Below are 16,867 nucleotides of genomic sequence, written 5' to 3'. Positions count from 1 at the left end.
GTGGTGATTGCAGTGGCGGCGACGCGTGATGGCAGTGGAGTATACAGCGCCCTTTCTAGCAGCTAGATCATCTCATGCCTGATGCCTAATCCAAGACCGCTTGCCTCCATCATTTGCGGATAATAACACCAACACACGGTGATCTTCAAATATCGAAAAAAGGTTTTTTTTTTTGACAAAGCTGCAACATACGGAGAACTAAATCCTAGTATCCTACTACTACTAGTAGTAGACAAGCCGGTTTGGCATCTCCATCAACCATCAGGACACATCAGTAGTAGCACAGTTTGTGCTTGTGCGTGTCCGTCCTGGCCGGGCCCAGCGCTTTCGTTGGCAAGAGTCTGAAGACGGAGATAAATAGGGGTGGTAAAGCGATCTAGATTTTAGCCTAGAAAATTTAAGAACTGTGCTCTAAAAGAGTTGAATTCTAATTTTATTAATTTTGAGCTAAAAAATTTAAAAATATGTTGGGCTGTAACAAGACTACTTGAGTCATGGTCCATTACCACCCCAAGAGACAAGACAAAGGATCGTCAATGCCTAACGCAGCGACCAATTGGCAGATTACCAACCGGGTTTTATCATATCCAATCATCCATGGTCATGCTGCCACTGGCCTACCATGCTTAACCCTGACATGGCTAACTAAACAAAATAATTAAGATCGCTAAAGAAATTTCCTGCAAAACAAAATGTTTTCCGGCCGGCTCCTTGGTCCTTGTATATACTGATACTATTATACAGGGAAAAAGATGGCGATATGCACAGGCTAAAAAATAAATAAATAAACTTATTCGCGAAAAAAAGAGCTTGCGCGTCTCTGCATCCCGGCCCCACACGATGACCCTGAAACCGAATGCTAATTAGTAGTAACGCGTAATTATCCTGGTTAATTAGCGAGGACCAACGACTAATTAAACTCGCCACCTCCTCTCTTTCTCTCTCCTCCCTTCCCCCCCAGAAGAGAGAGAGAGCAGGAGAGAGGAGCGCACCGTTATTTTCAGCATCCCACCTCGCTCCACTCCTCCCTTCTCGCCGAGCCACCCGACCAATTCCACCCCCCGCCCGCCCAGATCGCCGCCATTCCCCGGGAACACGGCGCCAACCGCCTCGCCGCGCGTCCTCTCCCCTACCTTCCCACCTTACCTGCGCGCGGCGGCGGGCACGAGGTCCCGGCAAGCCACAGGCGGCGGCGGCGGCGAGGTTGGGCCCCCGAGGTGCGGGGCTCGAGGCGGCGACGCGGGCGCTGCGGATGGGGAGGTAGAGGCACGGCGGCAGCGCGGCGGTGATTGCGGCGGCGGCGGGGGCAGCCATGTATTTCGCCAAGCTCGATGACTCGCCCATGTTCCGGACGCAGGTGAGAGGGGGCGCACCACCCCGCCGGATCTCGGTTCCCAGGGTCGCGGGAGTCCTCACCTTTGCTGCCTGGATTCGTATCGTATCGTAGCGGCTCCCTGGATTCTGTCGTGGCGGGCGGCGGGCTTGGCTTTGATGATGCCCGCGTGTCTCCGGCCACCTTTTATTTTATTTCGTTTTTTCTTTTGGGGCGCGTCGTTGGCGCCGCCGCACATGGCCGCTGCTGGATTGCGCGCTGTTAAGTTACTGCCTTCCAAGGATTGTTGATGCGTCGCGCGTGGCCAGAGCCCCAGAGTCTCCCATTTTTTTTTCCTTTTGAGAGTGCACGTGGAGAGCTTAATTCCCTCCTTGTGGTTGGGCTTCCACGGATCGGCAGGTCAAAGCATTGTAGGCTGTGGTTCGTTTTATTATTCGTCCATGGATTGTCGTAGCTCTTGTTTTCACACCGTGTGCGTGTGTGATGTGCATCTGCACATATGCAGTGCTGCATTGTAGCATGTTGTTGAATTGTCACTTTGTCAGGTTTGCTTGTGCGTCGGTTTCTCTTCAGAATGATTGTGTGCATTTTCCAGGGCAGCAAACTGTGAACCAGAAAAATGAATGTTTTCTGATTTCATTTTTATAAACCGACAACAGGAACTAATCGTGCATAGTGCTGCAACTGTATCTGCATCTGTGTCTTTTAGCATAATTTCTTTTATTTTGACGCAGAATGTGAAGTTTTGTTAACACTTAACACAATGAGATGTAGACGGCTTAATCCAATTTCTGGAGTTGGTTCAATTTTGATGCGAATTCTTCACGAAAACAAATGTGCTTCTTTCAAGAGGATATAGTGCACATCAATGGAGACCTACGCAAATATAATCTTTTTTTTTATCTTTTTGATATCTGTATCAGTCCACATTGGTGCGCAACCAGTATCTTGCCAATATTTGGGGAACTACACACGGTAGTTTTGTTGGTCAAGCTTCTGTTTCTCTAGATGAAACTATTTCTATTTTTCTATAATATAGTGTCATATATTGCATCTTATTCATTTTGATGTTTTTCAAATGAAATAATAGGTCTTCCATTTTGTGAATGGGTTCATGTAAGGTTTTGAATTTGAAATATGTTGTTGAACACCGTGAAAAATTGCTTCTTCAAAGAGATTCCTTAATGTTATCCAATTTAGCATGCATTTGTGGAAGAAAAAAAAAATTATGCATTTTACATTCAATTCCAAATCATCAATGCTGGTTGTTTTCATGGACGAAACCTTGCCTCTTCTGATTGTGAATAACTGTATGTACCTTTTTGTCGTCCTGAAAACAGATACAGTCACTTGAGGAGAGTGCTGAATTGCTGAGAGAGAGATGTTTGAAATTCCATAAAGGTTGCCGCAAGTATACGTAAGTGATCACTCAAAGCTCACTAATGTATTACCTTACGGGGAGTATGGTTGAGCTGACTCCCCTACTTTGTGACCTTTTTTTTTGTTTCAGTGAAGGACTAGGGGAAGCATATGATGGAGATATTGCATTTGCAAGCTCACTTGAAATATTTGGAGGAGGCCACAATGATCCAATTAGTGTTGCTTTTGGTGGTTAGTCATGCTATCCTTTTCTCCTGATTATTGCAATAGCATTTACAAACTTATCTGCGTGTGCAGTAGAACTTTTTTTTATTCTTCCATATTTGCATAGTTTCTGGAAACCATGTCGTGGTGCATGGAAAAAATAATGACTCATTCTTCAGCATTTTCACTGTTCCTTTATTTGAGTTCCTTCATTTTTGAACTGACTTGTTTTACTTGTTTCTCATTCCCTACATTTCCCACATAAGAGTAGAGTGGAGCTTAGTGTTGTCAGTTCCTCTACTAATCATACTGAATGTTTGCCTCCTTTCCAGGACCTGTCATGAACAAATTTACAATTGCCTTGAGAGAAATTGGGACATACAAGGAAGTTCTGCGCTCCCAGGTAGTGCATGTCTTATTTAGAATGTGATTATACGCATTGCTGAAGCCAAACTCTAATGTTCGCCTGATAATTAGATGCTTGTCAATGTAACCTGGAGTGCATTGATTGATTTTTTTTTTGTCTTTTTTTCGAGCATATTTTCTACTTTTTGTGTTTTTCTCTGTTACTTCAGATGTCTCAATCGGTAAACATCAGAAAGACATTTCTTAAAGACTTCTGTGATCCTTTTCAAGTATGTAGTCTGGTCGGTTGCTGTGGCCGTAACATAGGAATGTGGCTTATATTTCCACCTTGTTAACGCATGGTCATACAATCAGTACTGAAATATCGATGTGTCATTGCGATTTAACAGATAATATTAATGGCGATGAATTATCATGCTACTTTAAGTTTCTCATTCCTTTTTCTGTACACTTTTCATGTAATAACTTGGTCTCCCTAGCATCATTTCATGTTGCAGCTACAAAGTCCTATGATTAGAGTGGCATGTGACATTCGATGTCCCTTTGTCAAAAATCCAGCTTATCTCATGTCATGGTATATCGAACTTTTATTAATTTAGGTGGTCTGATTTCTGATTCTGTTTTGTGGCAGGTTGAGCACATGCTGAATGACAGATTGCTGAATTTTGTGGATATTGATTTGCATGATGTGAAGGTACTAGTTTTTTGCTATTAACACAAAACCGTGAAATCACATTGAGGATAATTGAATGACACAAATTTCTGTTTAATACATTTTCAGGATGCTCATAAGCGTTTTGACAAGGCTAGCCTTGCATATGACCAGGCAAGTTATCTTATAGAAAAAGTCTAAATTACTCCCCTCAACTATAGCCAAAGTTTGGATAACCCCCTAAACTATGGTTTGGTTCATTTTACCCCCAAACTATGCCCTTTGGTTCAAATTACCCACTAATACAATTTGTCTTTTTTATTTGGAAAAAGTCTAAATTACTCCCCTCAACTATAGCCAAAGTCTGGATAACCCCCTAAACTATCTTTTGATTCATTTTACCCCTCAAACTATGCTCTTTGGTTCAAATTACCCCCTAATAAAATTTGTCTTTTTTATTTCTCCATGCATAGGTGGAGTTTTAAGTTGAAATTTTACAAGATAATAGGACACACCATAACGCATGTTAGAAAAAATACATCATAATTTTTTTCATTATTTTGATAGGTTAGAATATTTAATAATAAATTAATTATTGGAGTTTAAAATTATATGAAAACTAATGGGAAAAAATTATAACATTTTTTCTAAATATTCATTGTGATGTCCCCTACTACCCTACAAAATTTTAAATTAAAATTCAACTTGTGTATGGAGTAACAAAAAAGATAAATTGTGTTATGGGGTAAAATGAACTAAATGGTATAGTTTAGGGGGTAAATTGAACCAAGTTATAGTTTAGTGGGTTATCCAGACTTTGGCTATAGTTGAGGGGAGTAAACTGAACTTTTTCCTTTTTATTTCTCCATGCATAGGTGGGGTTTTAAGTTGAAATTTTACACGATGATAGTACACATCGTAACACATGTTAGAAAAAATACATCATAATCTTTTATCATTATATTGATAGATTAGTATATTCAATTATAAATTAATCATTGGAGTTCAAACTTATATGAAAAATAATGACGAAAAAATTATAACAATTTTTTAATATGAATTGTGATGTGCACTACTACCCTGCATAATTTGAAATTAAAATTCAACTTGTGTATCGAGAAACAAAAAGGACAAATTGTATTATGGGGTAAAATGAACTAAATTGCATAGTTTAGGGGGTAAATTGAACCAAGTTATAGTTTAGGGGGTTATTCAGAATTTGGTTATACTTGAAGGGAGTAAATTGAACATTTTCCTTATCTTATTATGCTGTTTAATGTTCGTAATTTATTCATTATTTTTCGTGTCATAAATAAAGGCAAGGACTTTCCTCTTTCCTCAAGCATGAATATTTTGTGGGTTTCCTCCGGGCAATAACGTATATACGATTTCTATGATGTCTGTTTGGCGATTGATTGCGAATTATCTGATTGCAGTTGATAATTGTTCTAAGCTAGGTGTTTTCAGACTTTTCTGCTGATATGCTGTTCTTTCATAATTTATCTGCAATACTTGCTTTGTTGCATAATTGCAATGTTATTTAATTTCAATTTTTTAGTGAGTATACTATTAACTTGTGAACTGGTTGGTTTGGTTATAGATTCGTGACAAGTACCTATCATTGAAGAAAGGCACAAGGCCGGACATAACAACTGCGATCGAGGATGTAAAAAATCTTTCTTGTTCAACATTTTAAGGCAGTTGCCAACCCCCCTCCTCCTAACTAACTTGCATCTGTTAATATCCAGGAGCTCCACAGTGCTAGATCTTCATTTGAGCAGGCTCGTTTCAACCTGGTACAGGCTGCATTGCCCCTTATTTTTCTCCTTAGTTTCTCACTCTTGGCTTATCATGCCATTGTCTGCCATATCTATGTCAATCTGTCAGGTCACGTCGCTTTCCCACATCGAATCAAAGAAGAGATTTGAATTTTTGGAGGCTGTTAGTGCGACGATGGACTCACATCTTCGATATTTCAAACAAGTACCGTCTTGTATATTTTACCTTGTGGTGTAGCTATGTTATGCACGAAATGAGATTAATCCTATAATTTCTGTTCATCAGGGATATGAATTATTGCATCAAATGGAGCCATATATTAATCAGGTAACTCTTTAAACATTTCCCTTGTATTATAGTATTGTTAGCTTGTTCTACATTTGAATGCTCTGTTCCAGTAGTTACATAGCTCTAACATGTAAATATTACGCCCCAACATTTCTGTTTCAAGTTACGATTTGACTTGTTTACTAGTTGTCCTGTATGCCAGGAAGTTCTGAGGCTGATCTGCCATTCATTGTCACTGTGCTCCACACAAAGCACCAGTGACCTTCGCATGGGTCCAGTTCTTCATTGCTTTCTGCACCTTTGCAGTCACTTCTATATACTGAGTTACTGACGTTGTTCTTTATGTGGAAACAAATTTTGGCGATCAAAAATATTGGATCTAAGTCATCCCCACTTCCTATAAGGAATATTTACATGGAATGGAACACTAGAAAGAGATTTTGTTACATGGATAATTTTTTTTATAACAGCAGGCTCTATCGATTTTGGTGTAATATATTATATAGAAGGTTGACTGGTGCTTACCCCGTTGATTAACTCTCTCTTTATGTTGAATCTCCTTGTTATGTTACTGCCATTAGAGCCAAAACTTTTGCCTTGCCAACCAGCCATGCTAATAGGGAATTTGTTATCTAAGGGCTTACTGATTACACCCTACTTGATTGACAACTCTTAAGTCAATGTTGCTTTTCCATTTCACCTTTATCATAGTTATTTACTAGTATTATAACCAAAAGTTTATTATGCTGCTGCGCTGTCTGGGAATCTTATTCTAACAGATATTTGTTTAGTTAGGCTTTGTTTCATTGAGATGAGCACAATTTTAATTGCTCTTCAATGTTGTTTTTACTTAAACGACTTATAATATGATAATGAAGATTTTTTCCTTTAACCTGTTTCTGAATTCTTCTGCAGGTTCTTGCTTATGCTCAGCAATCAAGAGAAAGGGCAAACAAGGAACAAGCTTCTCTTGTAGAGAGGATGCATGAGTACAAAAGGCAGATAGACCGGGAAAGTCGGTCTACTGTAAATGGTTTGAGTGATTGTTACAATGGTGATGGAATACAGACAATTGGTAGAAGTTCACATAAAATGATTGAAGCAGTGATGCAAACAGCCTCAAAAGGCAAGGTAAGACATTCCGATCCACTGGGGGAAAACAAGTATGGCAATTTAAAATGAAAGAAAGTTAACATCGCGATGTACTATTTTCAGGTTCAGACCATTCGTCAAGGTTACCTTTCAAAGAGATCATCAAACTTGAGAGCTGACTGGAAAAGAAGGTTCTTCGTACTTGATAGTCGAGGAATGTTGTACTACTATCGCAAACAAATTACTAGGCCACCTGTAGGTCTCCATTGTAACATTTGGCGTTGAAATAATTAAGTTGGCATGATATTTTTATGCACACATGATATATTCAATCCTATCCTTTTCCCAACCATTTGCCTTTGATCTTATAGGGTGGTTGTTCCATCCAAAGAGGCGTTAACCCCCCTGAACATGGTTCTGGGTTGTTGAGCAGATTGTTCTCTTCTCATTACCATGGTATTATACATGATGATAAGTCTGTTGCACGGCATACTGTAAATTTGTTGACATCAACCATTAAGGTTGATGCAGAGCAATCAGATCTGAGGTTCTGCTTCAGAATTATTTCACCCACAAAGGTCTACACACTGCAGGTATAGCATGAAATTATGGAGAAGACTGTCTTAATGAATATAATTAAGTCTTTCATACTTAATGAACACATTTGGTGTTTAAACAGGCAGAGAGTGCAGTAGATCAGATGGATTGGATTGAAAAAATAACTGGTGTTATTGCCTCCCTGCTGACCTCACAATCCCCAGAACAGGTTAGTAATAGACAATCTTGGTTTCGATTGTTGATTTATTGAATTCAGTTTACCAATACTCCGCTGTTCCGATTCAGTTTTTGTTGTCAAGCCCTAAGGGCAGTGGCCATGACAGGAGTACCAGTGAGAGTAGCTCCTTTACTAGTTCAGTGGAATTTGAAACAGCCACAATCGATGATTTAATACTGGAGAAGTATTCTGCAAATGGGCAGCATGATGTTAGAGGCACACATCATCACAGAACCAACGTGAAACCTGACAAACCAATTGACTTGCTTAGGAAAGTCGATGGCAACAATATATGTGCTGACTGTGGTGCTTCAGAACCTGATTGGGCATCTCTAAACCTTGGCGCCCTTCTGTGCATAGAGTGTTCTGGGGTGCACAGAAATCTTGGAGTGCATATATCAAAGGTAACTGCAAAACTTTATCTGTTATACTTTTTTTTATATAAAAATGCCTGTTTCTCTTGATGGATCATGCATATAGATTGATTGCTGGATGCATTTAGTCTTTGAAGTCTACAAGTTGTTTCAGTTTGTGCATGACATCACCTAATTTAGGGCTCTGGTGCATTGGTGCTATCACATCTACAGATGTGACACTTTCGCTATTTAGAGATGGACATGATTGTACTTTTCCTTAGAAAGGAGCGTCAAAACTTCTCTATCAAAATGAAAATTCTCCTATGCGCATATATTAGGTGCCCATATGCGGAAATAAATTGTTCTCTAACTTTAGGATAGGTATAGATGAGTATCATTTTTCCCTTGCTATTTTAGGATTTATTTTGATGCGGAAGAGTAACTAAAATACATGCATCTCATCTCAGGTAAGATCTCTGACACTTGATGTCAGAGTTTGGGAGCCATCTGTAATCAATCTCTTTCAGTCATTAGGCAACATGTTTGTCAATAATATTTGGGAAGAGATGTTACCTTCATCGAATAATGGCCGTCCTGATGATAATTTAAGGTGATATTATATTGTTTTGAGCTTCTTTGTAAAGTATTCGCTGTCTTCTCTATTGTTCTCCAATTAACAAACTTTCGACCTTGTTTTCTTTTGCAGTGCTGATGGATCGGACTCATCACAATACCTCTCTGTTAGAAAGCCTAAACACAAAGATGCTTTCTCTGCCAAAGAGAAGTTTATTCATGCCAAGGTACTCACCACATTTTGCAACTGCATGTATTACTTTTTTCTTTAGCAAATGGATGGGATGTCTAAACCAAGTTATCTCAAAGGATCCCAATGCTAAGAATGATTATATTATGACTCCTTATGGTTTACTACATAGAGAACTCTAGTCTAGATATGGGCATTGCCAATTAGGTTGTGCTGCCAGTTCTGGACTACCTTTATTGATCTAAGTCCTTTCCATATAAGAAGGCTTCATGTTCATTCCTTTTAAAGGTTCTGTTTCTCCCAGGTCATACAATTAGCTTTCATTGCACAAAGATTTGTGAAGCATAGGAAATTCTTTGCTTACCTTGCCACTTGTGATAATAAAATTTCACCTGATCCTGATGATCTACTACATATGTTTTTTAGTGTGTTTGTTTTTTATAACTGTTTTTCGCAAGAACCTATTCCATGATCTTAGCAGCAGATTCCAGAATCCAGACCTCATAAAGATGAATCAAGAGTGTTAATATTGAGGCCAACTTAGACTTTTGTAGACACAACATGCCCCTATATATAGCTTAGAGTTTTTTTTTGGGGAGTATATAGCTTAGAGTTGATCGGATGGTTTTATTTAGTTTTATTGACTTATATAAAGCACCTTCTTTTTCCTCATAAATTTTGATCCACATCACGGATTTCTTATTATAAATGTTATTCATGAACTGCCTAATTTATTCTTTGTGATGATGTGAAGAGTCAAAATTGATGATAAAAAGAGAAAGAAAATAAGGTTCGACCTGCAAACTAACACTGATGTACTCACTGTATCATCTTTGTGGGTATCTTGATCAATACTCTTGTCAGTCAAAAAATAAGTGTCATTCAAGAATGTCTTCAGTCAAACTATTCTAACTTCAACCGATTACATATTTATTATTAATATTATGATCAGCATTGTCAGATGATAAAAGTAAAGATGGCAATGGGTACCCAAAACCTGATGGGTTTCTTACCCTATTAGGGTATAGGCATGGGTTAATCTCCTGACCCAAGTTTATGGGCACAGGTTCATTCCTATAGTACTCAAAGTCTCGAACTGTAAACCCATGTGTTTTTTAAACCCGGTCCAACCTATTGCATACTGTCATTTTATTTTGTGAATTTGATACTTGATGATACTGTGGTCACTTGAAGTTTTGAACTCATTACTTAGTTTTATTCCCTTCAATACTTCCTGCGGTTAACTATGAACTTGTTGCTCATTATGTATTTTTTTAACTATGAACTTGTTACTCATTATGTTAAACTTGCCTCTGCTGGATGCTTAAATTGAAGCATGATTCATCATGTGAAGAACATGTATGCACTGGCCATTAACAAGCTGCCAACATGGTAGAGGTGCAACTATGTAGGGCTGTTGTCGAGCACGGGTGACCCGTGAGTACCCTGTTAACCTAACGGGCTCGGGTTTGGGTAAAATTTTATGCCCATCATGGGTATGTTTTTTAAAAAAATTTGGTTTAGGTTGTTTTCATGGGCACAGGTTTGGGATGGCTAAACCCAGCAGATTTGTGCCCATTGCCATCTCTAGATAAAAGTTAGCTTGTCTCAAAACTAGCTTTCAATAAATTTTTTTTTGTCTCAACACTTAGCTGCGAGCCTGTGACAGAGGGGATGCATTCTTGGATGCTTGAACTTTCATAACAAGTTTCTTTCAGGACTACCCAAATGGTCATCAACAATCACTTGATTGCATGCCCATGAAACCATCTGAAAATCATACTGCATGAACCATAATCTGTATTCTGTATACCGTTATCACATGGTTTCATGTGTATAATATAGGCCTGTTTGAAGATCTTCAATTCGAACATATATTTAGGATCATATATCCCAATGTGGTATGCTGACCTTTTTTCCTTATGGTGTGAATATTCCAGTATGTAGACAAAGAATTCATACGGAACCATAGCATGGATGAGAGTCACCTAGCTCAGCAGATGTGGAATAGTGTAGCTGCGAATGACAAGAAAGCTGCATACAGTCTCATTGTGAGATCACGTGCGAACGTAAATTTTGTTTGGGGAGATATGCCTTCTAGTTCATGTTTGACTCTTGGAAAAGCACTTCAGCTAGAGCAAACAGCTTTGACACCTGATGGAAGTCCTAGATTTTTCGATTGCAATTCTCATGACAAGATTTCTCCAAGAGAGCCCCTTTCCCCTGCTAGCACAAGTTCACGCACAGATGACATGGAGGACAGTTGTGAAGGTTTCTCCTTGCTTCATCTTGCATGCCGTGTCGCAGATGTTGGGATGGTTGAATTACTGCTGCAGTATGGCTCTAGTGTAAATATGACTGATTCAAAGGGTCGGACACCCCTTCATCACTGCATTTTGAAAGGAAGACATCAGCATGCCAAGCTTCTCCTCTCCAGGTATGCAAGAACATGATAACTCAAGAATTTGATCTCGCACTACATGTTTGCTTTTTCAAAAGGGTTGATGCGAATCACTGCTAGTATGACACTATATATCATCGTAGCTCTGTTTTGCTTGGTGACTGGGAATGATCCTGGAAAGCAGCAAAAATGCAAATGCACATCTCATTTCTGTGTTTTGTGTTTTTGTGCAGAGGGGCCGATTCACAAGCCATGGATCGAGATGGTAGAACAGCATTACAGTATGCAATTGATGGTGGAACAAGCGATGAAGATATTCTTATTTTGTTAGAGGACCATAGTAGATAATCTTGCAATCACACCTTCAGAAAATCAACCCCCCCCCCCCCCCTCTTGGTGTGGTCGACTCAACTAACATGGCTCCAGTTCCGCCTGGTCCCAGCTTGTCTTGCAGATAATCCAAGTTTGTGGCGTGAAAGCAATTTATGTATATGTCGTTCTGGATGGAGCTTCCTTAACATGGCGCGCCTATTGTTCTTAATTTTTATCCATTTTTTCTTCGTTAGAATCAGCGGTCCTTATTTAATGATATGGCAAGAGATTTGGTTTTGTTTGCAGATGATGTATAGTAGTAAGCTTGTAGTAAATGGAGTTGGTCATCTTTCTTCATGAAGTAGCTGCCCTTCTGATGAAAGATGATTGTACATATCGAGATGTGCCATTGTGATCTATGGTGTGGACATATAAGGCAGTTGTGCCTTGCTCAATCAAAATAGATTGCATTATTTTCCGAGAGATGCTCTCATAGAGTTTTGTTTTGGCGGAATAGCCAAACTCGTCCTCGAACTATCCGCGGAAGCTCACTTTCGTCCCTCAACTACGAAATCGGCCGTTTTCGTCCTCCAACTTTCGTGACCGGGTCATTTTCGTCCCTGATTTGTCGTCTAGCGCCACGCTGGCGTCCTCGTCAGCAATCCCAGTCAGCGGAGGTAGGAAATATCATCTGTACCTTCATTGGTAGTCATGTCCAACTCAATTGTTTCTGTGTATATGTCCACAGCCCCACTAGAACCTATCTCATCAAGCATGTCCATGCAGGATTTGTCATCTACAAGAAGTCTCATTCCACTATTTAGCTTTGCACCAATTGGCAACTAGTACATCCTAACACATCTACGAAAGGTTGTGTGATCCAAAAGATGGCCATTGAGCTCTGGGATTGATAATTTGTCCTTCTCTATGTGTGATACTCCAAGATCCCCATTACAATATTGCATTTGTGACCCATCAAGAACAAATTCTCCATTGAAATGAAATCTAACAGTTAATACCTTGTCATCTCCCATATTAATTCCGCCCTACAGGTTTACTACATGGTCAAATTTCATCCAAAAACGAAATCAAAATCAGATCCTATGAGTAGAACTCGAACTCACCTCCAAGACGCGCCTCCAGTACACAAGATCTTCACTCCACAGATTCGCCAAACATAGAGCAGCCCGTCCAGAATGTCGCCCACCACGTCCCCAAACCCTAGTCCTCAAGAGCAGCCGCCATGGGTTAGGAGCAAGTGAGAGGCGGCTGTTATCCTCAGCCTGTATTAAAAGAAAGGAGGGGTAAAAGGGTCAGCCAACTATGCCACGAAACCCTAGCTGACGGGGATTGCTGACGAGGACGCCAGCGTGGCGCTAGAAGTTTGGGTAAAAGTGAGAAAATGTTTAACAAGAATACATTGCAAAGAACAAAAGGATTGAAAGAAAAACTGCATAATCCCTTCAGAAGTTTGGCAGTTTAATTTTTCATTTCTTACGTTTTTCTCACATGGCACTGGCGGGGCCTAAGATCTACTGAATTTAGGTGGACCATTGCTGCCAACTGCTATTGATGAGTAGTAGTGGGGGCGTCTATTCCTCGCTGCGTGCGATTGGTATCGATCCAATCACAGCAGTCGAGCGCCCCAACTCGAGCAGTGCCTCCACCGCCGCTTCTAACCACTCTTGCCATTTGTCCGCCACCGCCGCCTTCTCCTAGCCCCCGCCATCGGCCACCGCCCACCGGGGGTCCTACGCTAGTGGACCGTCGCCACCCCCTCCTCTTCTATAGCCGGAGGCCATTGAAGCTCCTCGTACCCCGGTAACCTCAAACCCTAAAACTCTACCGCCTCATCCACCACCTCGGCCGCCAGCGACCTCGCCGCCTGTCACGACCCAAAAATTTCAAACATGATTAAAACTCAAACAAAGTCATCATGAGCACCATTAATGCATAATGAAGCATCATGTGCACATATTTGCATAAGTTTGTTTAATTTTTGTGCCTTGCTTGAATGCATGCTTGTGATGGAAGTTGAAAATTTGTTATGCAACTATGTCTCCAAAAAAATTATTCAAATACTAGATTTCAAATCTTAGATTTAAAATATTTTTGTGGAATTTTTTGACATTTGTACCGAGCCATAAAATTCTTGGAAAAACACAAAATAGCTGTTTTGTTCTTTTTACTGCAACCAAATTACAAAAGCTTTTTGAGTGATTCTTGTTGAAAAATGCTCTTGGTGACTTTATCTTGCTCCAGTAAAATTTTCATGAATTTTTGAGCCCGGGAAGCTGCTGTTTTTCAAATGGGAACATGAGCCATCGTTTGAACTGTTTCCCTCGCCCTGGGCCCACCTGTCATCCCCTCCACCCCTCCTCCGTGTGCCTGCTCGCCCATGGATTGGGCAGCAGGGGTGGTGGCGCACGCCGTCGGCCGCTGGCTGGGCCAGCGTGGCCGCGGGCAACCGGGCGCCGCGCCGCTCGCCTCCCTCGCCTCCTTTAAAGCCAGTCCACCCCTTCTCCCGAAACCCTAGCCTCCATCCTTTGTCCATCCACCATTGTTGCCACCAAGGAGCTCCGCCGGCCGCTGAAATTCATCGTCTTCGGTGAGCTCCACTTCAATTCCTTGCTGCCCCGGCCTCCCCTCGCCCTCCTCGACCCATTCCGGCCTTAATCCTGTCGTTTCCCTTGCCGTGCAGGGCTTCCCGGTGGAGCTCTCCCGTCGGCGCCCCCTGTCTTCGTTGCGCCGCCCCCTCCGCCGCCGTTCCCTGCAGCTTGTGTCACCAGTGAGGTTCGCTGGCCACTCCCCACCCTTGTGCGCGTGCCTGTTATCCTAATGCTCCTCTCCTTTGCCGCTGCGCTGAAGCACGGCAGCCTACGGGTCGGCCCTCACCTGCGTGCGTGTTAAGATGAACAGTTGAAGCTAATGAGAGGAAGGGAACCTATCAGATATCAGGTGCAAACCAACATCTCCGTGCAAATCATACAAACTTCAATCTGAGCCATCGAATCAATATCCAAAGGAGGGGCGCAGGGGTGGGAGGGGAGTTTTGGAAAAGTGTGATTATCCAATCCAAGGACGGACGGTTAATTGTAAAATTAACCAATCCCCCATGTCCCTTGGATGTTGATCTGGTGGCCCAGATTGAAGTTTGCATGATTTGTACGGAGAGGTTGATTTGCACCTGATATATTCCCAATAACAAATCGTCTTTATTGTACATGTGTGTGTTTGAGTTTGCAAAAATCATAGTAAAATAAATATAGAACCAAAAATATTGAAACTTGTTTTGTTAGTTTCTCTTGCTTAGATCTACTCATGGAAAATATAGTTCTACATGTTACTGTTCTTATTATTTAGTTGTGCTTTATGGTTATAAAAATGAGTTAAATGCTTAGTAAATCTTATACTGCTCTAAAAATGTGAAACTAAATTTTTTTAGACTCTTTGAGAAATGTGATTTCTTATGGTGCAACTTGTTTTAATGTATCTCTACTATTTGTTAGAGTTTTAGTGTGAATTCTTATGCTCTACCTGCAAATTTATTTAATGCATAATTTTTTTACTAAAAAATGATAAAACGGTAAAACCTATTCTATTAGCTTTAGTTTCATATCTAGTATCTATGGTAATTTTTTGATATTTGTTCAATGAAGTTTGCATGTGATTTATGATTTATCTTGATTAGAGTAGCTGAAAATTGCCGTGCATGTAAATAATTTTAGAAAAATGTTTTCGCTACAAATCCGACTCTCATGAGTTTGTTTTGATGTTTTTTGTGTTCTCTAATTTATTCATGATTTATTCTTACTATTTAGAATTCTTTTGTTAATTCTTGCATTAGTCTTCTTGCTTACTTGAACATGAGTGTGCTTGATCGTTGAGTTTGTGTTCATGTTGTGCATCATCACATGTTATACTATTCATTCTTCATGTCATATCATTTCATGAACCAACCATGGCATCATTCTAATGCATGCATCTCATTCATGCATTACAGTGAACGAAATACTGGAGAACGAACCCGTTGAGCACGCCAAAGTTGCCGAACCCAAGCCCGGTGTTGAGTTCTTTGTTGAGCCCGAGGAAAACCAAGGCAAGCAGCTAAACATGATTCTTTGTACCCATTTAATTTGATTCAATTTAGTTATCTCATTTGGGTATTATTGGGTTATATATATTATGTTATGTATTGCATTCTTGTACCTACTTTTATATATTTACCTTCCTTGTTTTGTTATATCCATCTCCTTGCTACTTGTAGCTAGTAACTAGTTAATTAATTAGATGCTTAGCCATGCTTAGAATTGATCTATAACTTAAAAGGAAATTCTTGGATTAGGATCATATTACACCCACTTGGTTACCCTTGATCGCACATGTTCAGTTTAGGTTATGATGGAAAAGTTGGTGATGGTTTGTTGGCAAAGTGGTTTCGTGGTTTGGGCGGAAGGATAGGGCCTAGAGAAAGGAGTCTCAGAGGTATGGTCCGCTTAAACCGGTTAAGGACCGTCCGTGGATGACCTCGGTTTTGAGCAACTTATCATGCTACCGCATATCCGAATTAATAGTAAGGATGAGCCAAATACTTTCTTTGACTTGGCCAATGATGCACGATACTAGATGCGTGGCCAAGAGGCTATGTAGAGAGGCTTAGGGGTGTCCCCAGTGGACCTAAGTGACTCTCCGCGTAAGTTAGGAGTGATGTTCAATGGTTGAGGCCTATTGGAAACGGTTGACGCGAGTACCCCCTTATCCAACTTGGCCCGTTGGGTGAACCGCATGGTCCGTGCGTCTTGTGGGTAAAGAAGTACACCCTTGCAAGATTAAAATCAATTTGAATTGCCGCGCTCTCGGTTATAAGCAAGCTTTTTGTCCGACGAACTCTTCGTAGAAAGTTTCGATTATGGTGGAATATGATTCATGATACTTTTATGATCAATTACTTGGTTTACTCATAATCAACTAAAATTTGAGTTGTGGGTTAGACAAGAATAAATAATTTTACTAAAGAGCTAGATGTTGGTCAGAGAACTCATGCTTGTGTAATAATAACTTAACCTATTTTGAGCCTTTTGGGTGATTTTTATTTATTTAATCGTGTAAGCCTTGCGAGTACCTTTTGTACTCATCTTGCTTTTTAAACTAAGTTGCAGGTGAGCC

The 16,867-nt window shown here is 40.4% G+C and overlaps 1 protein-coding gene across 1 annotated transcript; it reads left to right on the top strand.

The window, feature by feature from the left end:
- The first annotated feature begins 1,312 nt into the window (after positions 1-1,312).
- LOC120713021 (ADP-ribosylation factor GTPase-activating protein AGD3-like) lies at positions 1,313-12,184 on the top strand. Its single transcript, XM_039998979.1, has 19 exons — positions 1,313-1,357; positions 2,674-2,750; positions 2,844-2,944; positions 3,250-3,320; positions 3,915-3,977; positions 4,065-4,109; positions 5,536-5,601; positions 5,684-5,731; positions 5,823-5,918; positions 6,000-6,041; positions 6,918-7,133; positions 7,218-7,349; positions 7,466-7,687; positions 7,774-7,860; positions 7,938-8,273; positions 8,693-8,835; positions 8,932-9,025; positions 10,929-11,425; positions 11,623-12,184. Exons 1-19 carry the CDS (start codon positions 1,313-1,315, stop codon positions 11,735-11,737), a joined length of 2,496 nt encoding a protein of 831 aa, XP_039854913.1. The 3' UTR covers positions 11,738-12,184.
- The last annotated feature ends 4,683 nt before the right edge of the window (positions 12,185-16,867 follow it).

The sequence above is a fragment of the Panicum virgatum genome, chromosome 6K (assembly GCF_016808335.1).
Source record: "Panicum virgatum strain AP13 chromosome 6K, P.virgatum_v5, whole genome shotgun sequence".
Taxonomy (NCBI): Eukaryota; Viridiplantae; Streptophyta; class Magnoliopsida; order Poales; family Poaceae; genus Panicum; species Panicum virgatum.
This window is presented reverse-complemented; position numbering and strand designations above follow the sequence as displayed.